Consider the following 22788-nt stretch of genomic DNA (forward strand, 5'->3'; position numbering starts at 1 on the left):
CAGGGGATGGCTTAGGGCCCCAGTTTGGGAGACCTGTGGGTAGGGCCGGGCCTTCCAGCAGACTGACAGCGCCGGGGTAGAGAGCCCCGGGAGCCACGCGGACCCCAGACAGAGCTCCCAGAGGCGGGGCCCGACCCCTCTCCGCCCTGCGTGGGAGCCGCGACGGCGAGGCGCGCTCTGACCCGGCCCGCGCCTGCCGCTGACCCGCCCGAGCCGCCGTCGCTGTCACCGCTTGAGGGTGGCGAGCGGCTGAATCCCGCCCCCGGGAACCGAGCCCGCGCCGTTGGTCCAATGAGGGAGCTTCGCTCCGGACCCCGCCCGCGGGGGGGCGGAGCGAGGCCGCGCAGGCGCACGGCGCGGCCGGGCGGGCCGGCTGGCTGGGAAGATGGCGGCTGGAGCCCTGGCCGCCGCCGTGGAGCGGGCCCGAGGCGTCCGGGCTGCGCGGGCCAGGGCCGGGGCCGGGCCATGAGAGCGCCGTCCTCGCGTCCCCGAGCCGCGGAGCCCGCCCGCGCCCCTCGCCATGGCGCGGCTCGCGGACTACTTCGTGCTGGTGGCGTTCGGGCCGCACCCGCGCGGTGAGTGCCGGCGCGCGGCCGAGGGCTGAGGGCCGGGGACCGGGAGCCGGGGAGGATCAGCCGGGGCGGCGGGGCAGCCCCAGGGTCAGCCGGGCACCTGCCGCCCTGGTTAGGAGTCCGGGGTCGGGGGTCACGGAGGGCCGACCTCCCCGAGGTGGGCAGCGCGGCGAGACGGGGCGGGCCGAGATTGCCCACCCCAGTCAGGGCAGAACCGGGCCGATAGCGTCTCGGCGTCGCCCCGGAGGTGGGAGGGCCCTGGGGCGGCTCGGCCTCCCGACTCCCAGTTGGGTGGGATGGGCTCTCTCTGCTTTGGCGGACTGCCGGGCGGCTCTGCTTCCAGGGGCACGGAACGTTCACTCGCAAGCCCCTCCTCTGACCCCCAGTGCCTCTGGTCTGGAGCCTCCGGCCCGTGTGCCGTGTCTCAGGTACAGGAGGCTGGGGAGCATGCAGAAAAGGGGTGGGGTTCAGGGACTACTGCTTGAAGAGGTGGTGTTTGAGTTGGAACTCGGAGGACTTCAGAGGGAACTGTGGAGAGGAGAGAGAAGAGTGTTCCTGGCAGAGGGCCTGCCGACTTCATGCCTGCAGCCAAGCCCTGGGTGGGAGAGTGGTGTGGTGACTGGTGCCGATGGCAGGAGGTCCGTGTCTAGGGTCAGCGCCCGTGTCTGAGAGCCCTTCAGCCCAGGGGGTAGGAGAAAACAGCCTGACAGTGACATCAGCAACAGCCGTGGAGACAGCAGTGTTGGGGTGTGCACTCAGCGTGCCAGGCCCTGCACAGCCCTTTGTGTGCGTGATCTCACTTCTTCCTGCCAGCAGCCCACCGAGGTTTCCCTGTCGTTGCCCCCATGTGTAGAGTGCAGTCAGGGCAGAGAGGTTGAGTGCCTGGTCTGAGCCCCCAGAGGGGCTAGGACTCACACCCAGCCTACCCCAGAGCTAAGCTGGGGTCTCAGATCCCAAACTGCAGGAGGGCACGCGTGTCACTGGGGGGTGGGGTGGCTGTGTGGTCAGGCTGGGGCTGAACCTTGAGCCTGAGAGTGGGGTCGAGACCCCCAGTCTACCCTGCTTCTTGTCACCCCAGCTGCCTCTGTCACCATCCAGGACCCGGACTTGCACTCCTCTTTGCTTTTCTTCTGGCTGAGCCTGTACCTTCTGGACTCCACACTCTCCAGACCCTCCTCGCGCCCTTTCACTCAACACTCGCTCCTCCTCTCCACGCCTCCTGTCGTATCCATCCCGACACCCTCAGTCATGAGCATGTCTCTCCCTTCAGGGAGGGCGTTCTTGTAGGCAAGGACCAGTTGTCCTCGTCCTGCAGTCTGCACGTGTCAGGCTCACTGTCAGTGTTGAACAGGCCCAGAGGGAGAGCTGTCTGCTCCAAGGCATGTGGGGAGGGGGCAGTGAGGAGGACATGCCAGCTGCAGCAGCGGGGTGCACTGGATCCAGGGAGACAAGGCTGGCCAAGGTGCTGCCCCAGCGTGAGGGCCCCCAGGCTGCGTGCCAGGGCAGGGGCTGCGTGAGCAGAGTGGGCTTGGGGGCCGAGGACGCCGAGGGCAGTGTGGGAAGCGTGCTGATGGTGGTGGCGGCTGGAGTGAATGTGAGGAAGGTGAGAGGAGGCATGGGTGGGCTCCGTGACAAGCTGGCTGGAGCCACACGGGCGCTGGGCACCCCAGGTGTGTGTGGCCGCTGAGCAGAGCCGGGGAGAAGGCTGGCGCCCACAGTGCCTGCTCACCCCAAGTGGCCGGAAGGAGTGATTCTCAAGATGTCCCCTTCAGTAGTGCTGGGGGGCCATGGAGCCCCCTAACCACTGTCTCCCGGGGTTGGAGCTGGTCAGCTGCTGGCTGGCTACCCAGCCTCAGGGCCTCCCTTGGCATGACTGGTCCATCCCTGTGAGGAACAAGCCCACGAGCTGGAATCCCGGCTGTGGGGCTGAGGGCAGAGCGAGGTGGTGGGGGAGTCTGAAGCAGAGGAGCGCCGCGTGAGGCTCGGTGGTCCCTGCTTTGCCACTTGATACCTCTGTGACCTTGGACCAGTCTTTCGGCCCTCCGCACCTCACCTTCCTCATGTGGGGGTAGGGTGAGTGACACAGACCTCCCAGGCTGCTCTGAGCACAAGGTGGACAGACACACATGGAGCTGTTCACACAGAAGGCTCCAGGAAGTGATGGGTGTCTTGTTAATGCTGAGCAGCCAGTGTGTGGACAGCACTTGGCACAGACAGTGGGCACCTCTGCGGGAGGTGGCACGCAGGCACCCGTACGTGCTGGCAGGCCTAGGACGCTAGGGCAAGACATAGAGTCTTTTGGGTTCAGTGGAGAGTGCCGAGTGGTGGAAGGCTTGTCCTTGGCCTGGATCCGGACACCCTGTGCGGACCTTCTGGGCTCTGAGTCCCGAAGTCCTACCTGAGGAAGCACCCTGCTTTCGTGGTTACTACCTGGCAGACCGCTCCAGGCAGGAGGGCAGGGAGGGGACTGGGTGGTTCCCTTCCATTCATCTCAGAAGGTGTAGGCTCCTCCCTTGGTGAGTTGGGGGAGCTCCTTCACTAAGGACATGGGTTTAGCCTGTATTGCACCCTGGCCCAGCCCTGGGGACTTCGTGGGGGCCAGAGAGACTACCTTGCCCAGTTGCTGGCCAGGGAGTGCCCTGATGGTGGTCAGCTGATTTTACACAGTGTGACCAGTGCCGGGGTGTGTCTTTGATCTGACCAGATGGCCGAGTGCATATCTGCCAGGGAGGAGGGGCTGGACCCCTCCTGCTGCTGGGGGTTCCACCCCCAAACATCTGAGAAGAAGACTTTCCACCCCTGGCCTGGCCTCTTTTGGTCCTGACCATGTTGAGCTGGCCACATTCCTCGGCCCCATCTACTCTCCCCACCCATGTTCCTGCCCTCTCTTTGGAGCAGGTTGGGGCTGTTTGGGATGGCCTTGGCTGGCTCCCAGCCCCACCCTGGGAGCCCGAGGGTCCAAGTCCTTGGGTCAGAGCCAGTCGGGTCTGACCGGGGAGGTTGGAGAGGTTGCAGCCCCTCTGCACTTGTCCTGTAGCTGTGGCCAGCTGGGAGCGGCCTGTGTGTGGAGGTTTGTGTTGAGGTGGGAGGTTGGGTTTGCAGCAGGACGCTGCCGTCCTTCCTACGGCCCGGCTCATCTCAGGGTGTGTGCGCTGGGTGTAGGGAGGGGCGGGCAGCGGAGGGCGCCATCCTCCCTCGCCTCTGCCCACAGCACATGCTGGCCTGGGCCGGCCCAGGCATCGGAGCCTGGCACTGGTGATGGCGTTGCCAGCAGATGACGAACGTGAGCTCTGTGTTCCCCGCCCTGGGGCTGGCTGTGGGGACACAGCTCTTGTCCCCATCTGTGTCTCAGGGGATCTCTGTGCCCTTCCTCCTAGGGCCCCCCCAAGTCCCGCCCTGTGACGCACAGCTGTGCTGGTTGGATTAGTCCTGTCACCATGGGGTGGAGGTGTCCTCTCTCTTGTCTACCCCAAGAGAGCAGGGGACTCAGCTGCTGTAGGTCCCCTTCACGGCCTCAAGAGCTCGACTGGGTGGGGGACACTGGGAGATGTGGCAGAGCCCTACCCCCACCCCCAGGATTCAGGCCAGCAGCCAGATTGCAGCCCGGCCCCTGTTGGCACAGAGCTGAGGCATGGGCTGGGGTCTCAGAGAAGGGTGAGGGAGTCAGGACGCATCCACGGTGCGCCCTTCCAGGGAGGGCCGGCGAGCGCTGGTGTGCCTTGGGGCTCCGGAAGCTGCCCTGGACTTCCTACTGAGGAACCTGTTTGCCTGTGGCGTGTGAGCGGGGCCGATCGTGGCGGGAGGGTGGTGCGGCGGCTGTCTGTGATCAGCAAGCCCTAATTAGGCTGAGGGCTGTGCAGCGCTGGACGCGGAGATGTAGCTTCTTGCTCGTGGAGCTCCTGTCTGGCTCAGCTGGCCAACAGGTGCACCAGGAATCCCAGAAGGCTGTGTTAGAGGGTGGGAGGTTCTTGCGGTCCCACTGCAGGGCCCAGACTTGGGCAGGGTGCAGAGAGCTGGCTAGAGGAGGTGATGCTCTTTGGGCTGAGACCTGAGGGCCAAGTTTGGGACCATCATGGCCCAGAGGAGGAGCTGGCGGGGGAATGCTCACCTGCCCAGCCTAGTGCCATCCTCCCCGCGCCCCCGCCCCACAACCTCTGTAGGTGGCCTGGACACCTCCAGGAAAGCCTGCGCTCAGTTCTTTGGAGGGTGGAGCCCTGCACGTGGGAGTAGACGTTCCCCACGATGAATGGGGTAGGGAGGGTGGGCAGTGGCCGGTGGCCAGCCACTCTGCCCACTTCCCTGGGGGAGAGGCTGTGGAAAGCAGCCCCCTGAAGGCCACCTGCCCACTGGCTTCGGGAGGGAGATGGGGCAGAGGCTACTGTCCCCATCCACACACACCTCCCTTCCTTCCTCCTCCTGCTGCCTCGTGGCAAGAACTGGGTGAGCCCTGGGTGCCAGCCAGGGCTGAGCCGAGATGGTGGTTTGGGGCTGCACCCAAGTTGGCCCTGGGGGAGGAGCCACAGTTTAGGGTGAGCCAGCCTGGGCCTGTTGAGGGTGGCCCTTGGGAGTGGGCCTGGATGGACCCTGGGGGCTTCGGGGTGTGTGTGTGTGTGTGTGTGTGTGTGTGTGTGTGTGTGTGTGTGTGTGTGTAGGTAGGTGAGGCACCAGCAGACACCTGTCCTCCCCCACCCTGTCTTGTCTGCCACCTCCTCTCAGTGTCAGTGGTGGGAGGGGGAGGGGAGCAGGAAGCTGAGGTTTGGTGAGTCAGAGTCACAGCCCCTCACTACCCCTGCTCCCCCAGCCAGCAGCAACCTGCCTGCTGCTGACCTTTTTGGTATTGCCTCCGTGATCCTGGAGAGTGGCGGGTTCCTAAGATTGCAGCCCAGCTCCTCTGCCTCTGGGGGCCTGGGGAGTGTGTGCTCTTGGGCTGCTGGGGTCCGTTTGCCAGTGCCCTTGGGTGCCCAGGCCCCCAGCTCGGTCTGAGGCTCCTGTGCCCACTCAGGTCACAGGTGGACCAGGCAGGCTGGACGTGGGACTGCATCTCACAGGTCCTCAGAGGCTGCACACGGGGGCTTTCTGGGCCTTCCCTATCCGCCCCTGCTCTTCTGCTGGTGTGGGCAGTAGTGTTGAGGCTGGTCTGAGCGGAGGGCTGGACCTGCTTGTCGAGTGTGGGAGGTGAAGGTGGAGAGCTTTTTGTCTTTCCTGCTTCAAGCTGCTGCCATGCTGGGTGGGAGCTGGGGGCAGAACAGGGACCCCCGTCCTTCCTCCACGACGCCCAGGTGAGTGCTTCCCCGACTTGACCCTCGTCATGCCTCCAGGTTTGTTTCCACAAAGGGTGGGCAAGAGGCAGGGGCCTCCAGCTGGTCCTGCCAGTGTGGACTGGACCTGGCAGCACTGCCCTGGGCATGGAGTGGGGGAAGCAGACCGGAGGGGGCTTAGCGGGCCAAGTGGCTTTGGGAGTGGAGGGGGTTCTCTGGGGAACACATGGGGAGCTAGCAGGCTGCGGGTGCAGGGCCATGCCCTTCTCCCTGGTCTAGAGGACCCTCAGGGCTGCACAGGGCAACCTGGTCTGTGGCTGTGTGCAAGGCGGCCTTTGCAGGCAGGGAGCAGGCCTGTGTGCCACCACCTTCAGGGCTCGGGAGAGCGCTCCTGTCCTTCCTGCCAGCCCCACCCCTCTCTGGCTGTCTTCTGGGACCTTTGCTTGTCGAGTCTGCCTCTTGAGGCAGCGGGGACAAGCCGCAGTTTGGGGCTGTAGGCACGGGTGGTCCTTCCGCCGGCACAGGTGGCAGGTGCGAGACCCTTGCACCTCTCAAGTGGGCCCAGGGCTGGCAGGTGAGGCGGAGGCGGGGAGCAGGGCTGTGGGCCGAGTGCCTAAGCTGGGCGCTGGCTGTGGAACAGTCGGGAACAGCTCTCCCCTTGCTGGAGGGGCAGGTGCTATGCAGTTGGGCGGGCATGCTGGCATGTGGCAGGCTGGGTGTGGGTTCTGGCTGGGGGTGTTGACACAGTGGGCGGGACCCAGGAGGGGGGTAGTGGGGGTGGGAGTAGGGAGTATCTCCCCCTGCTCCCCTGGGCTGGGGCTCCTGTGCCCCCCCTTTTTTTTTTTTGAGGCTCTCACAGTTTATTTTGTTTTACTTTATTTTTTTAAAGTTTCCAGGTTATTTAAAAAACTTTTTCTTATTGGAGTAGAGTTGATTTACAATGTTGTGTTAGTTTCTGCTGTACAGCAAAGTGAACCAGTTATACATATATCCACTCTTTTTTAGATTCTTTTCCCGTTAAGTTCATTATAGAGTACTGAGTAGAGATCCCTGTGTTATACGGTAGGTCCTTATTAGTTACCTGTTTTATATACAGTGGTGTGTATATGTCAGTCCCAATCTCCCAATTTATCCCCCCCCCACCCCCCCCCCCCCCCCCCCCCCGCCGTAACCATAAGTTTGTTTTCTGCATCTGTGATGGGCCTCCTGTGCTCTTGGTGCCTGGCCCAGCCAGAGGCTTGCAGGGACCCCGACCCCACAGCAGGGGCTTCTCTCCATGCTCTCTGGTGGTCCTGGGGTCTGTGGCTGCCTAGGGACCCCTCCTCACAGGACTGTCTTTAGGGAAACCATAGGTTTGGGAGCTGGGGCTGGTCTGGTGCCACCTGAGGGCCAGGATGGGTGAGATGTTTCCACTTGGACCCTTGAGGCTCCTGACCGGGTGCGGGTGTGGGAGGTGGGAGGTGGGAGGTGCTCTGACCCCTGCTCCTGTCCTCAGGGAGTGCGGAAGGCCAGGGCCAGATCCTGCAGCGCTTCCCAGAGAAGGACTGGGAGGACAACCCGTTCCCCCAGGGCATCGAGCTGGTGAGTGTGGGTGCTCCCCCAGGGCCTGGAGCCAAGGGCTGGGGTGCTGAGACGGTGGGGGGCAGGCACCGTGAGGACCCCGCTGGGTACAAGGAGACATCAGCTGCATTGGAGAACGTAGGGCGGGGGTGCAGGCTTGGCTGGCCGGGCGCTTGGTGCCCACATCACGTCTTGTTGTCGCTCCCTCTTGGTGGTGGGGACCATGCCCTGCATCACAGGGTTCTCGCCCCGCACAGTGAGGCCGGAGGCTCTTACTCCCTTTTGTGTGGGAGAAGGCTGAGGTCCAGGAGGCAAGGCACGTGGGTCACAGAGCAGGCTGCTGCTGGCTGCACTGGAACCCGGCCTCCAGGCCCTGGCTGTGCAGTCCCTCGCAGGCAGGGGGCTAGAGGGAACTGACTGCTGACCCCGTCCCCTTCCTCCCGACAGTTTTGCCAGCCCAGTGGGTGGCAGCTGTGTCCCGAGAGGAACCCGCCGACCTTCTTTGTTGCTGTCCTCACCGATATCAATTCGGAGCGGCACTACTGCGCGTGCTTGACTTTCTGGGAGCCCGTGGAGCCCACACAGGTAACCCTGCCTGGGCCGAGCCTCTGGCTGTGGCCGACCCCCTCTGTCCTCCCTGTGTGTGTCTGGTCCTGGTGACCCAACCCCACAAAGGCTGAAGTTTCCAGAGGGCCAGTCCTGTCTGAGTCACCTGTGTCCCGTGTCCCCCTTCACCACCACCCCCAGCCCCCAGGCCTCAGGAGACCTGCCTGAGAGCCTGGCATATGGGGCTTCTGTCCACAGGAAGGGCTGTGCACCGAGGACACTGCCGAGAGGGAAGAGGAGGCAGGTGAGGGAGGCCCGGTGGGACTGTCAACTGCAGCTCCTGGCCCGCCCGGCCAGCTGTTTGCTCCAAAGACGCTGGTGCTGGTGTCTCGATTGGACCATGCGGAGGTGTTCAGGGTGAGGCGGGCAGCCGGGCACAGGGCAGGATGCGGGGTGCTCCCGCTGGCTGGGCCGTCATTCTCCGATCTGTGGTCCTTGCAGAACAGCCTGGGTCTCATCTACACCATCCACGTGGAGGGCCTGAACGTGGGCCTGGAGAACGTGGTTGGGAACCTGCTGACGTGCATCATCCCTCTGGCCGGGGGCTCACAGGTGGGTCAGGAGGCAGCTGCTGTCCACCTGCAGCCACAGGACCCGCTGGTGCCTGAGGCCACGGGGTGGGGCCTGGTAGGCATTCGGAGTCCAGCCTGGGCGGAGTGCGGCCCCAGCCTCGGACGCTGTCCTGCGTCTTGGTGCCGCCGCCTGTCCTCTTTTCTTGGCCCTGCCTGTCTTGTGTCCCATGTCGCATCTGGCTCTCCACCTGGCACCCTTTGGTTCCTCTGTCCTCTCCCTCCTTGGGTGTGCCTGTCTCTGGGTGTCAGTGTTGGCTTATCTGTCCACCCCCCCCATCTGTGTCCCCGCGTGTGGGTGTGTCTAACTGTGTCTCTCTGCCTGTCTGTCCCGTGCAGCTGGACTCTGTTGAGGACGGAGTGGTACGGATTCTTTGTTTCTTCTGCCCACCCAGGCCCCGTCCCCACCCCAGGTCAGAGGCCCAGAGTTTTCTCTGCAGCACTGCTTGGGCCGACAGAGGCCAGGCGTGGCCTTTCCCTTGTGCTGTGCTGCCCGTCCTGGCCAGTCCCACCTCGGGGTCTGTTATTCCCCCAGGCCCGCCTGAGGCTGTGAAGCTGGGGGTGACCCAGGTCTGGGTGGAGCAGCTGAGCACTGGTCCCTCTCTCTCCACAGAGAACCATCTCTTTGGGGGCTGGGGACCGGCAGGTCATCCAGACCCCACTCACCGACTCGCTGCCCATCAGCCGCTGCAGCGTGGCCCTGCTTTTCCGCCAGCTGGGTGAGCCTGGTGCCCGCAGCCCCACAGCCCCTACACAGTCCTTCGTCTCCCCTCCCGGGGCTGGCGGACAGACATCGAGGTTTCACCGCAGGGCGGGCGCCTGCGCCCTCTAAGCCTGTCCTCCTCCTCAGGCATCACCAACGTGCTGTCTCTGTTCTGTGCGGCGCTCACGGAGCACAAGGTGCTCTTCCTGTCCCGGAGCTACCAGCGCCTCTCGGATGCCTGCCGGGGACTCCTGGCGCTGCTCTTCCCTCTCAGATACAGGTGCTGACCTTACCGTTGCCCACTGCCCCGCAGTCCCTCCGCCCCGCCCTGGCCCTCGGGCTGTCGCGCTGAGCCTTGGCCCGTTGCAGTTTCACGTACGTGCCCATCCTGCCGGCGCAGCTCCTGGAGGTACTCAGCACGCCCACACCCTTCATCATCGGAGTCAACGCTGCCTTCCAGGCAGAGGCCCAGGAGCTGGTGAGGGCCCTGCTCGGCGTCTGCCTCGCTGCTCCAGGCTGGGCTGCTCCAGGCTGGGCTGACCCCAGGCCCTGCTGACTGGCCCGTGGCTCTCTGACCTCTCGCTCCCTTTGGTCCACAGCTGGATGTGATTGTAGCTGATCTTGATGGAGGGACAGTGACTGTGCCCGAGTGTGTGCACATTCCACCCCTGCCAGAGCCACTGCAGAGCCAGACACACAGTATTCTGAGCATGGTGAGGCAGGACCGGGGGCCTCGGGGAGGCTGGTGCCTCGGGCAGGCTGGGGTGGGGTCACTTGGTGGCCAGAGGAAGCCAGAGCGTGGGGCTGGTGTGCAGCTGACCCTGCTCCCTGCTGCTTCCACAGGTCCTGGATCCAGAGCTGGAGCTGGCAGATCTTGCCTTCCCTCCACCTACGACGTCCACTTCCTCCCTGAAGATGCAGGTGGGGGTCGCTGCCCCTCCGGGGGCCCAGGCCCACCCGGTGCTGAGCGCTCCTCCAGGGGGTCGCCAGGGCCGCGTGGGGTGGGTGTGAGCCTCGGAGGGTCCTGCACAGGAGTGGCCGTCGGCACCGAGTCTTAGAGGAGGCCCTGTGGCTTGTGTGGAGGAAGCTTGGAGGGTCAGGAGGGTGAGGTGCCTGGAAGGCTCAGGGCCTGGCACTCACCTGCCCTCACGTATGCCCCAGGATAAGGAGCTGCGCGCCGTCTTCCTGCGGCTCTTTGCTCAGCTCCTGCAAGGCTACCGCTGGTGTCTGCACATGGTCCGCATCCACCCGGAGCCTGTCATCCGCTTCCATAAGGTGGGCGCCAGGTGGGGGCGGGGCTGGGCAGAAGGTGAGTGCCCGAGGGGCTGACCTCTTTGTGCACCGCAGGCAGCCTTCCTGGGCCAGCGTGGGCTGGTGGAGGATGACTTCCTGATGAAGGTGTTGGAGGGCATGGCCTTTGCAGGCTTTGTGTCGGAGCGCGGGGTCCCCTACCGTCCTACGGACCTATTTGATGAGGTGCACCCCGACCCCAGCTGGGAGGAGCCGCCATCACCCCCCTCCCTGCCCCAGCCAGCCCGCCTGACCCTGCATCCTCCCCCAGCTGGTGGCCCACGAGGTGGCACGGATGCGGGCGGATGACAGCCACCCCCAGCGTGTCCTGCGTCATGTCAAGGAACTGGCAGAGCAGCTCTACAAGAACGTAAGGCAGGCGGCACGAGGGGGCGGGTCACTGTGCTGCCCTGGCCCGGGGCTGCTCGCCCATCCTGCCTGTGTCCCCCCCCAGGAGAACCCGTACCCTGCTGTGGCCATGCACAAGGTGCAGAGGCCAGGGGAGGCCAGCCACCTGCGGCGGGCGCCCCGGCCCTTCCCCCGGCTAGACGAGGGCATGGTGCAGTGGATCGTGGATCAGGCCACAGCCAAGATGCAGGGCGCACCCCCGGCCGTGAAGGCCGAGAAGAAGACCACCGTGCCCTCAGGGCCCCCCATGAGTGCGTAACCGGGAGGGGGAGCCTGAGTGTGGCCGAGGGTGGACGTGAGGTCAGAGGTGAGCACGTTCTCTGCTCCCCAGCCGCCATACTGGAACGGAGCAGTGGGCTCCACGGCAACAGTGCGCGCCGGCTGGAGGTGGTCCGGAACTGCATCTCCTACGTGTTCGAGGGGAAGATGCTTGAGGCCAAGAAGGTGAGGGTAACCCGGGCACAGGGAGCGCTGGGGGCTCTGGGAGGGGGCGGCCTGGGCCAGCGCAGCGGCTCTCAGAGGAGCCCTGGCCCTCGTTCTCCTGCAGGCGGCTGGAGGGAGCTGGGCTGGCAAGAAGGGCAGGTGGACACCAGGTCCACCTCAGAACAGCTGGGTGCAGCCTGCTGGGGAGGCTCTGCGGGAGGAATTTTCTTCAACTTCTAGTCGTCAGAATGCTCTGAAAGTCTCTACTGTTAAGTGTCTTCTTTATCGCTCACGGAAACTAGTGTCGACTCACACGTGTCTTTTTGTTTTTACTTGCAGAAAGTGGAGTTCATTTAGCGTTCTGCCCTCTGTGATGTCCACTGACACTTTGGGTCTCTCAGGACAGCCAGTTTGAGTCTGTCTTGTGTTTCACAGCTGCGCGGTTCTCTGTGAAGCACCTAGTTCTTAAACCAGCCCTTTATCGGGTTCCTGGTCGTTTCACAGTGTGCGGGAGTATCAACGGGACAAGTGCAGCCCTTTCTGTGGCCCGCCCAGTGCTGAGCCGGCTGCTGGCTCTGCGTTAGGCTTGTGCGTTCTAGGCGCTGGGGCCCTGGCCGGCCGTGGGGTCTCGCTCAGAGCACTGGCAGTGTTGTGAGGTTCGTGTGCGGGGGGCTGGCTCCACTAGAGCGTTGGTCTCTCTGGGGCATTGAAGCCCCAGTCTGGGCACACCTGACCGGATGGCTTCCGGTCTCCTCTGTGCTGAGAGCCTGGGCTCTGGCCCCCATGTCCGGGCCAGGCCTTCCCTGTGCCTCAGGGCACGGTTGGGTCCACATAAGCTCGTGCCCTCATCCCCTTGCTTCCCCGTCCGCAGCTGCTTCCGGCCGTGCTGAGGGCCCTAAAGGGGCGTGCGGCCCGCCGCTGCCTTGCCCAGGAGCTGCACCTGCACGTGCAACAGAACCGGGCAGTCCTTGACCACCAGCAGTTCGACTTCGTGGTCCGCATGATGAACTGCTGTCTGCAGGTGAGGCCGGGCCTCACACCCTGCTGGCGCTGTGGCCACAGGGTGGGGCCGGGCAGGGCTTCCCCGGCCCACCCATGAGGGTGCATCTGCTGGCGGTGCCGACAACTGGGAGGCCCCGGTCTGCCGGTGAGGGTGGCGTGGGGAGAATCCTTGTGGGAGGCTGGTGCAGGGGCCTCCTGCCCTCAACCTCCGAGCAGCCCTGGGGAGCTGGTGCAGACGGTTCGGGGACTGATGGGAGGTGCTGCTCTGTCGGCGGTGCTGGTGGGGGTGTGAATGGCACGGGGCCAGGATCCGACGCCCCCGGCCCTACTGCAGGACTGCACCTCCCTGGATGAGCACGGCATCGCAGCTGCTCTGCTGCCCCTGGTCACTGCCTTCTGCCGGGTGAGTGCTGGGGCGGACAGAGTCTCCCCAACCTCTTGCCGGCTGCACCCGCTGACTCCCTCTTGGCTTCCGCAGAAGCTGAGCCCAGGGGTGACGCAGTTTGCTTACAGCTGCGTGCAGGAGCACGTAGTGTGGAGCACGCCGCAGTTCTGGGAGGCCATGTTCTACGGGGATGTGCAGACCCACATCCGGGCCCTCTACCTGGAGCCTGCCGAGGACCGAGACCCCTCCCAGGTGTGTGGGGACTCCCTGGGCCCGCGGGATGGGGCTGGCCTGGCTCTGGCTCACGTGCGGCCCCTGGGTCAGGTTGGGGAGGCACTCACGCAGGAGGACGAGCGCTCTGCCCTGGACGTGGCATCTGAGCAGAGGCGCCTGTGGCCCACCCTGAGCCGCGAGAAGCAGCAGGAGCTGGTGCAGAAGGAGGAGAGCACGGTGTTCAGCCAGGCCATCCACTACGCCAGCCGCATGAGCTACCTGCTCCTGCCCCTGGACAGCACCAAGAGCCGGCTGCTCCGGGAGCGCGCAGGGCTGGGCGACCTGGAGAGCGCCAGCAACAGCCTGCTCACCAGCAGGTGGGGTGTGGCCTGGGGGCAGGACCTGAGCAGTACAGGCCTTGGGTTGGGTGGCCTGTGCCCACTGTGCCCCTCCCCGGCCCAGCATGGCAGGCAGCGTGGCGGAGAGCTACGACACAGAGAGCGGCTTCGAGGATGCAGAGACCTGTGACGTGCCCGGGGCCGTGGTCCGCTTCATCAACCGCTTCGTGGACAAGGTCTGCACAGAGAGTGGGGTCACCAGCGACCACCTCAAGGGGCTGCATGTCATGGTGCCAGGTATGGGGTCTGGGCCTGGAAACACTCCCCTTGGATGGGTGGGCGCAGGCCAGGGCATGAGAACTGCTCTCCCCCAGACATCGTCCAGATGCACATCGAGACCCTGGAGGCCGTGCAGAGAGAGAGCAAGAGGCTGCCCCCCATCCAGAAGGTGAGTAGGGGCCGGGGAGTGGCGGGCACCAGGACTGGGCTATGTTCTGAGGCACTGCTCCTGTCCCCAAACAGCCCAAACTGCTTCGGCCACGCCTGCTGCCCGGTGAGGAGTGTGTGCTGGACGGCCTGCGTGTCTACCTGCTGCCGGATGGGCGTGAGGAGGGTGCCGGGGGCAGCAGGGGCGGCCCCGCACTGCTCCCGGCTGAGGGCGCTGTCTTCCTCACCACGTACCGGGTCATCTTCACGGGGATGCCCACTGACCCCCTGGGTGAGCCTTTGGACCCCTCTGCCCCCGCTCCCCCTGCCCCACCCCCTGCCCGCCCCAAGGTCTTCGGGCTAGTGGGACTTCTTCTGCCTCTCCCTCTCCCCTTCTCAGGGGTTTAGGGTCTCTGTGGGAGATAGGCTGTTGTCTTTCCTCCCCACCCTCCCGGTCTACCCCATAGCTCTGGGACCCTGAGACTCTGTGACCCTCGACCCCTCCCGTCCCCCTGACTCTGCACCCGGCTTGTCATAAGTGGGGGAACAGGTGGTGGTCCGCTCCTTCCCGGTGGCTGCGCTGACCAAGGAGGAGCGCATTAATATCCAGACCCCCAGTGACCAGTACCTGCCGGACGGGCTGCAGCTGCGCTCCTGCACCTTCCAGGTCGGCTGGGGCGTGGGCTGTGTTGGGTGGGGTCTGTGGGCCCCTGAGTCGCGGCCCTCTCCAGGAGGCGGCATCTGAGCCCTAGTCTCGCTCTCGTGAGCGGGCGTTGAGCCAGCACTGAGCCCTTTGTGATTCCTGAGTTTACAGGGAAGTCGCTGTGTCTTAGCTTGGTGTCCTCTGCCTGCGCCATGTGCCAGTTTGGGGCTCTCCCGTTTACCTTGCAAGGCCCGAACCCTAGAGGCCGTGTCTGGAGCGCGCTGCACAAGCCCAGCCCAGCTGAGACCTACACAGATTAGATGAAACACACAGGCTGGGTTCCTGAGTCTCCGGCTACATGCAGCCTGGGGAGCAGGCCCTCCGCTCACCCTCTGTCCTTGGGGCGCTCCTTCAGGACGTGTCCGTCACCGGATGGAGAGGCGAGACTGGCCCTTCACAGTCCCACGGTAGACCTAGCCGCCTTTCTCAGGGCCGTCTGGTCGCAGGGCCCTCACCCGTCCATCCTGTTAGAAACACCCGAGCTCCAGTGATGCAGCACGGGGCGTCCCGTAGGCCTGTCCGCCTTTGTGGCCGGGGCTCAGGCCCACGGGCCTCCCAGCCTCTGAGGGCCTCATGTCTGACACAGCTGCTGAAGATGGTCTTTGACGAGGAGGTGGGGCCTGACAGCGCTGAGCTCTTCCGCAAGCAGCTGCACAAGCTGCGGTACCCGCCAGATATCAGGGGCACCTTCGCGCTCACCCTGGGTTCTGCCCACACACCTGGCCGGCCGCCCCGTGCCACCAAGGACAAGGGTCCTTCCTTCAGGTAGGGAGCTGGGCCCCAAGGCCAGAACACCTTCCCTTCGCACAACCACTGTGTGTGTGTCCCCTTGTCCATCTCCTCACCTCTGCTGACCCTGCAACTGTACTCCTCGGGGCCCCCCCAGGACCCTGTCCCGGAACTTGATTGAAGAACGCTAAGAGGACCATTGGGCGGCAGTATGTCACCCGGAAGAAGTACAGCCCCCCAAGCTGGGAGCACCGGGGCCAGCCCACCCCCTGGGGACCAGGAGGACGAGATATCAGGTCGGGGGTGTGGGGAGCCGTGGGCGGTCTGGGTGAAGACCCTCACGTGGAGGGGTAAGGGACCCGGGCAGCCCGTGGGTAATGACCCCCGTGTGCCTGGCCCGCCCCAGTGTCAGAGGAGCTGGAGCCCAGCACGCTGACCCCTTCCTTGGCCCTGAAGCCCTCGGACCGCATGACCATGAGTAGCCTGGTGGAGCGGGCGTGCTGCCGGGACTACCAGCGCCTGGGGCTGGGCACGCTGAGCAGCAGCCTGAGCCGCCGCGAAAATCCGAGCACCTTCCGGATCTCCCCGGTCAAACCGCATGTACGGCCATCTGCCGCAGGTGAGCAGTGAGCGCGGCAGGTTTGGTGGCCTCCAGGAGGCCGAAGGCCCCAGGGGCGCCCGGGCTGTGGGTCCAGAGTGCCTTTGGCCTGCTTTTCCCCTCACGCGTCCGCCTCCTCGCAGCTATCCGGGGCTGCTCATCGTCCCCCAGAGCGTCCAGGACCAACGCCCTGCAGCGCGTCTCCCGCTGCTACCGCCAGAACCGCTTCCCGGTGGTCTGTTGGCGCAGCGGACGCTCCAAGGCCGTGCTGCTGCGCTCAGGGGGCCTGCACGGCAAGGGGGTCGTCGGCCTCTTCAAGGCCCAGAACGCGCCTTCTCCGGGTAGGCTCCCTGTTCACGCTGCAGCCCGCCCCGCCCCCGGCGCCCCGCCCCCCGGCGCCCCGCCCCCGGCGCCCCGCCCCCGGCGCCCCCGCCACCGCGCCCCCGGCCCACCGGCGCCCCGCCCCAGCTCCACTTCCTCCCGCAGGCCAAGTCCCAGGCCGACTCCAGCAGCCTGGAGCAGGAGAAGTACCTGCAGGCCGTGGTCAGCTCCATGCCGCGCTATGCTGATGCGTCCGGTCGCAACACCCTCAGCGGCTTCTCCTCGGCCCACATGGGCAGTCACGGTGAGGGTGCTCGGGGCCGGAGGACCTGGGGGGGTAGTGATGGCATTTATGGAGAGCAGGACCGACAAGGGGGCAGAGTGTTTGGGCTGTGGGAGCAGGTGAGTGTCCTGAGGGCCCAGCTCTGACTACTCCTCTGGGGTTCACAGAGGAGGCAGCAGGCCCAGGAATTTGGGCATGCGCCCAGGGGCCATCCTGGGCCCTACCCCTTGCCATCGGGGTGCTGGTGCAGGGTGACCCTTAGAAGAGCGTGCTGTCCACAAGCAGTGGTCTGGTCTCCTGGGGTGACAGGCGGGGACCCGTTGTGGCAGGGTGAGCCATGTGGATGCCTGGCGCTGGGAGAGGGTTTTAGACAGGAGACACCCAGGAGGGCCCCAGGGCGTGCAGGCGGGGGGTGGGGGTTGTGTCAGGATGGGCAGCCTCACCCAGGGCCTTGCCCCCAAGGCAATCGCTTCTGCACCCCGCTTACCCTCCACCTGCCCCCATCCTGCCCCCGCATCTCCCTCATCTCCCCCCGTGACAGCCTCTCCCCTACCTGCCCATCTCCCTCCATCTCCCTCCTGGACCCTCCCTCACTGATCTCTGGTCCTTTCCCGTTCATCCTCTTGGCCCTCCTGAAAGCTGCTGGGCCTCCTCGGAGCTGCCACCTAGCCACGTTGGTCCTCACGTTGGTGATCAGCGAGCTGCCTCTCAGTCTGTGCTTGGAGGTCTCATCACCCCGCTGGAGGCATGAGGGCTGGGAGGCTGCCCGCACTGGGCCTGACCATTGCCCAGATGCTGGCCTGAGCCAACCCCTGCCTGTACCTCAGCAGATGTGGTGACAGCGTCTACCAGGGATCTGTACACACCTGGAGCCGTCCTGGCGGTTGTGTGTGTAGAGTTGGCCGATGTCACACGAGGGTCACTTCTCTCTGTGAGACCCTTCCCCCACCCTGGCTTGTGCAGACATCACACCAAGGGTCACTTGTCGCTCAGGCCTTCCTGATTCCCTCCCTCCCCTCACACTTGTCTGCGTTTTTCTCTGCTGCTGCTCTAGGTTCAAGATGCACTGGCTCCCAGATGCATTGCTCTAGCTCTCAGGTGGGCTTGGGGGCTGGCAGGCCACCTGTGGGGCTGAGCCTTCCAGAAGCCCGGGCACCGTCCTTGATTCTTCCCTCTCTGCCCACCCTGAGTCTGTGAGCTCACCACCCGAGTCTGCAGCCATCCCCATGGCCAACTGCCCCCACGCTGGCCCAGGCTGCTCCTGCCCGTGGCACAGGGCCTCCTGGTGCAGCCGCCACTCGTTCCCGTAGCTGGAGGGCCTTCACCCCTCCCGAGTGAGGCCTGAGGAGCACCCCAACCGCAGGCACCTCCTCTGCTGCTGGCGCACACCAGCCCCCCAGTCCCCGTGCAGCCTGTAGTTCAGTGCTCCGTCTGTAGCTGTTGTTACCACTTGCTGGGCATCGGGGCCAAGGGGGCTGGGAACAGGGTGGCCAGGCTGTCCTCACGGTGGTTAATGGGGATGCTGCCTAGGAAGCGCTGGGCTCGGTGCCACCTCCTGAAGCGGCGCAGGCCTTACTCCTCTTGGTCCTCTACTGGAATACCGCTCTGTAGTTTGAGTGGCTTTTAGTTTTCCAAACATCAGAGTCCATCATTAAGTGTGTTTCATGGTCGCGCTGTCTTCCTGCCTTCCGCCCCGCTCCAGTGGTTCTGAGTGGCCCCTGCAGGCAGCACCTTCCCGCAGGATCTTTCGTCTCCTAGTGCCTGTGTCTCCCCTAGTGTTGCTTGGGCATCTCTGAATGTCCCCACAGCCCGCTGGTGCTGCTTCTGGGTGTCCCCCGAGTTCTGGGCACGGGCCTTCCCACTCGTTGCCTGGGGCATACAAGGTCTCGGCTCGCCTCAGCCGTACACCGGTTCCGGTCCAGACTCTGTGTCACGAGGACACACTGTCCTCACTGTGGGTGACCATGCTTCTGCCTGCAGCGTAGTGGGCTGGCGCCATGCTGGCCTCTGGTGCCTTGCGCCCCTCTCTGTAGAGGCAAGTGAGCCTGGGTCAGAGCCAGGTGCAGGCTTTGAAATCCAGAGGCCTCCTCCTGCGGGCTCCCTGTGCCTCCAGGCTGGGCCGTCCCAGCCCGTAAGCCTCGGGCCTGGTCCTCACAGGTGGCTCTGTGCTGGGGCTTGGGCCTGCCTGTGTCCTGGACTGAGCCACCCTCTGAGGTTCCAGGCTGGGCGCTCCCGGGCTGGGCCTCCTCTTCTCTGGGCTGCGCTTCATGGGCACCTCCTGCTGCTGCTGTGTGCTGGGCAGGGGCCGCTTGGTGGCTGCGTGTCATGAGCAGCTTAGGCAGGGTCCTGCCTGTCCCCTGACCCTTCCTACCCACCACCGGGTCCTGTGCTCCCTCGTTTGCCCTGGGGGCCCAGAGGACCTTGACAGATGCTCACTGTCTCTGGGATCCCCGGGGGTTCGGTGGTGACCCAGCCCTGCACCCAGTTTCTTTGGGCCACAGCTCCGCCCTTGCTGGGCGCACCCCCGGGCCTGGGGCCAGGCCTGAGCCTTCTCTCTGCTGTGCCCCCAGTGCCCAGCCCCAGAGCCAGGGTCACTACGCTGTCCAACCCCATGGCGGCCTTGGCCTCCAGACGGACTGCGCCCCGAGGTACTGTACTGACCGCGCAGGCTGCCTCCCCACTCCTGGCACTGATGGCCCCGTGTGACTGCTCAGGGCACTAACGTCCCCCACACCTGGCACTAACGGCCCCGTGGGACAGACCAGTGTAACCCAGCCCTCGCCACAGCCCCGGCCACTAACAGCCTGACACCCCAAGTCCCACCCTTGCTCTCCCTGGGAGCTCTGCCCCAGGTGAGTGGTGCCCTGGCCCTGCTCCGGTGCTCACCTGGTTTCTCTGTGCAGGTAAATGGGGCAGTGTCCGGGCCGGTGGGCGCAGCGGTGGGCTCAGCACTGATGTAGGCACCCGGCTAGCAGGCGTGGGTCCCCCCCAGGCCAACGGGGCCCCCCCCGACCCAGGCTTTCTCCGGCCCCAGCGTGCAGCCCTCTACATCATTGGAGACAAAGCCCAGCTCAAGGTGACTGGGACAGGGTCCTGGGGCCAGGTGGGGGCACGGGGCCTGGGCGCATCTCACCATGGCCGGCTTCCTCCAGGGTGTACGGCCAGATCCCCTGCAGCAGTGGGAGCTGGTGCCCATCGAGGTATTCGAGACACGGCAGGTGAAAGGCAGCTTCAAGAAGCTGCTGAAGGCGTGTGTCCCCGGCTATCCTGCCACCGAGCCCGGTTCAGCCTCCTTCCTGTGCTCGCTGGAAGACTCAGAGTGGCTGATCCAGGTCTCTCCACTGCCCCTGCCCCACCGTGGTGGACGGCTACCCGGGGGGAGGGGATGCGATGGGCAGGGCCGTCCGGTGCCCGCCTGGGTGCTGGGCCCCACCACTTACCTAGAGCCGTGGTGGGCGGGGTCTGGGCTTTTGCTCTTTTGATAGTATTGGGCTTCGGGAGGGGATGATGGCCACTTCCAGTGGTGGTACATGGACAGGGGAGGGAGGCCAGGGCCCAGCTGTATCGGAGCCCTCTACTCTCTGTCAGGGTGGGGCTGGGCGCGTCAAGGAGAGGGGATGCCTCTTCAGGCCCAGAAGACGCTGATAGGCGGGTGGGTGGGCGGCCGGGTGGGAGGAAGCACGCTGGAGCATTTCGGTCCGTCCAGGCTGTGCGCAGCCACCGCCCCTGTGGATGTGTGGGTGCTGGGGTCTCAGGCCACGGGCTCTGAGAGGCGCTGAGGGGCTGCGGGTCCTGCAGATCCACAAGCTGCTGCAGGTGTCAGTGCTGGTGGTGGAGCTCCTGGACTCGGGCTCCTCTGTCCTGGTGAGCCTGGAGGACGGCTGGGACATCACCACTCAGGTACGCAGTGGCCGGGGTGGGGGGGGGGGGGCGGGTGTTGGGCCCAGTCCCCACGCCCTGCTGACCCACGGCGCTGCTGGCAGGTGGTGTCCCTGGTGCAGCTGCTCTCGGACCCCTTCTACCGCACCCTGGAGGGCTTCCGTCTACTGGTGGAGAAGGAGTGGCTGTCCTTTGGCCATCGCTTCAGCCACCGCGGGGCCCACACCCTGGCCGGGCAAAGCAGTGGCTTCACGCCAGTCTTTCTGCAGTTCCTGGACTGCGTGCACCAGGTGAGCGGGCGGCCGTGGTGGGGGGCTGTGCGTGCTGACCGCTGGCCGCTGACTCCTGATGCCCCACAGGTCCACCTGCAGTTCCCCATGGAGTTCGAGTTCAGCCCATTCTACCTCAAGTTCCTCGGCTACCATCACGCGTCCCATCGCTTCCGGACCTTCCTGCTGGACTCGGACTACGAACGCATCGAGCTGGGTACGGTGGGGGCGGGGGCGGTGAAGGTGGGCACAGGGGCGCTGCCACAGCCGGGGTGGGGCCGGGCTCAGCGCTGCCCCCTGCAGGGCTGCTGTATGAGGAGAAGGGGGAGCGCCGGGGCCAGGCGGCCTGCCGCTCGGTGTGGGAGTACGTGGAGCGGCTGAGCAAGAGGACGCCGGTGTTCTACAACTACCTGTACGCGCCCGAGGACGCGGAGGTGAGCAGAGCCTGGTCGGGGCGGGCGGGCCCCTCCGCGCCCCGGTGCTCACGCCAGGCCCGCCCCCAGGTCCTCCGGCCGTACAGCAACGTGTCCAACCTGAAGGTGTGGGACTTCTACACCGAGGAGACGCTGGCCGAGGGCCCCCCCTATGACTGGGAGCTGGCGCAGGGGCCCCCTGAGCCCCCGGAGGAGGAGCGGCCCGATGGGGGTGCCCCCCAGAGCAGGCGCCGGGTGGTGTGGCCCTGCTACGACAGCTGCCCCCGAGCCCAGCCCGATGCCATCTCCCAGCTGCTGGAGGTGCGTGTGGCCCCTGAGAAGGGGAGAGGGGGTCCTAGCGCACGTCAGTCCGGTGGCCCTGCCCCGGCCCCCCGGCCCCCGATGTGGACGGTGCTCTGCTGGGTTTCCTCCTGCCTGGTGGTGCCCCCTTCAGAGAGAGATGGGCCTGGAAGCTTGGGGTTGACGTTCAGGCTTCTCTCACTCCCTCTGCCAGACTTAGTGGGCGTGTCTGCTTAGCCTCAGCAATCAGGATTCAATAGGACACGGGCCCCCAGAAGAGAGAAGAGAGCCCCTTGGGGTTGGAGTTTGGGGGGAGGCTGGGATGGCATAGAGGGTGGCTGTCCAGTGGCCGGAGTTCTCCCTCGGGGCCTCAGGTCCGGACCACAGGAAGGTTTGCATTGCCCGCCCCCCCCCCCCCCCCCCCCCCCCCCTTGGCTGGGTGTCTTTGGAGGGATATCTAGGCATCCGAGTGGCTGCTTCCTTGTGGGGAAAGTGGGGAGGCTGATTCCTGCCTCTCAGGGAGGTGGTGAGGTGTAAACGAGCAGGTGGAAAGGTTTTCACAGCCCAGCAGTGGCCCAGGCTGAAGGCACTGGCCACGCAGGGTTTGGGGGAGCCTGGGTCATGGCTTTGTGGGTGAAGGGGATCCACAAGCACAGAGGGCAGAGGACCGTCCTCTTCTCTCTGGTACTGCCCGTGGTCTTGGAGCTGGTGTCCCTAGGCCAGCGTCTGTGTGGCGTGATGTTGTCTGTAGTGCTTTCATTTCTGACTGGTCTGTGTCTTTACAGTTAACGGTGAGTTTCTGGTTGGTACTCAGCATGTGGTTAGGTCTTCTTCTTACCCATTTCTATCTTTCGTGGGACTTTTTTTTTTTTTGCTGCTTTCTTCCTTTTGTTATTTTTCCTGACAGTTGAGTATTACTTTTCCATGTTATGTACTTTGTGTGGCTTTTGAGCTGTATCTTTGTGTTATTTTTAGTGGTTGTCAGTGACTGCAGTCCCAGCGCATCTGGGGTTGAATTGCATACCCCCACGGGAACTGCCCGCTCCTGCCCTTCTGCCTTTGTCATCAGCCCTTTTACTATTACCTGTGACGTCAGCACAGAGCATGGGTTATGGTTGTTTTAAATGGTCCACTTTGTTTTAAAAAAATTAGGAAACAAGGAAAACGTCTTCTATTTGCTGTGCCCAGTATTTTTCATTCTCAGTGTAGATCTGGTATTGTATCATTTCTCTGTAGCCTGAAGAGCTTTAATGTTTCTTGTAATCCAAATCTGCTAGTGACAAATTCCCTCAGCTTATTTTTTTTTTTAACCTGAAAATGTCTTCATTTTCTTTTTTTTTCTTTTCACCATTTCTGTTCTTATTGTATAGTTTACAATGTTGTGTTAGTTTCAGGTGTACAGCAGAGTGACTCAGATATATATATATATATGTATACATATATATATACACTTCCTTTTATAGTCTTTTCCATTATAGATTATTACAGGATGTTAACTATGGTACCCTGTGCTATTCAGTGGATCCTTGCTGATTATCTG

General features: G+C 64.3%; 1 protein-coding gene across 1 annotated transcript in view; it reads left to right on the forward strand.

Annotated features, from left to right (window-relative positions):
* Window positions 1-361: 361 nt before the first annotated feature.
* Window positions 362-22788, forward strand: part of SBF1 (SET binding factor 1) — a 28300-nt gene continuing 5873 nt past the window's right edge. Inside the window, 40 exon segments of the mRNA XM_032647083.1 lie at window positions 362-575; window positions 7326-7411; window positions 7838-7975; window positions 8195-8353; window positions 8438-8548; window positions 9179-9284; window positions 9416-9548; window positions 9638-9746; window positions 9868-9981; window positions 10112-10189; window positions 10430-10543; window positions 10616-10744; window positions 10830-10928; window positions 11013-11217; window positions 11298-11410; window positions 12261-12410; window positions 12726-12794; window positions 12870-13028; window positions 13101-13366; window positions 13452-13624; window positions 13702-13775; window positions 13850-14045; window positions 14293-14420; window positions 15043-15221; window positions 15343-15364; window positions 15366-15446; window positions 15448-15481; window positions 15592-15776; window positions 15779-15804; window positions 15927-15966; window positions 15968-16135; window positions 16276-16408; window positions 18958-19035; window positions 19291-19463; window positions 19540-19719; window positions 20186-20287; window positions 20371-20556; window positions 20626-20752; window positions 20839-20969; window positions 21039-21269. Of these exon segments, the coding sequence (XP_032502974.1) occupies window positions 521-575; window positions 7326-7411; window positions 7838-7975; window positions 8195-8353; window positions 8438-8548; window positions 9179-9284; window positions 9416-9548; window positions 9638-9746; window positions 9868-9981; window positions 10112-10189; window positions 10430-10543; window positions 10616-10744; window positions 10830-10928; window positions 11013-11217; window positions 11298-11410; window positions 12261-12410; window positions 12726-12794; window positions 12870-13028; window positions 13101-13366; window positions 13452-13624; window positions 13702-13775; window positions 13850-14045; window positions 14293-14420; window positions 15043-15221; window positions 15343-15364; window positions 15366-15446; window positions 15448-15481; window positions 15592-15776; window positions 15779-15804; window positions 15927-15966; window positions 15968-16135; window positions 16276-16408; window positions 18958-19035; window positions 19291-19463; window positions 19540-19719; window positions 20186-20287; window positions 20371-20556; window positions 20626-20752; window positions 20839-20969; window positions 21039-21269 (5040 nt within the window). The 5' untranslated portion in view covers window positions 362-520.

This window comes from Phocoena sinus, chromosome 10 (genome assembly GCF_008692025.1).
Source record: "Phocoena sinus isolate mPhoSin1 chromosome 10, mPhoSin1.pri, whole genome shotgun sequence".
Taxonomy (NCBI): domain Eukaryota; kingdom Metazoa; phylum Chordata; class Mammalia; order Artiodactyla; family Phocoenidae; genus Phocoena; species Phocoena sinus.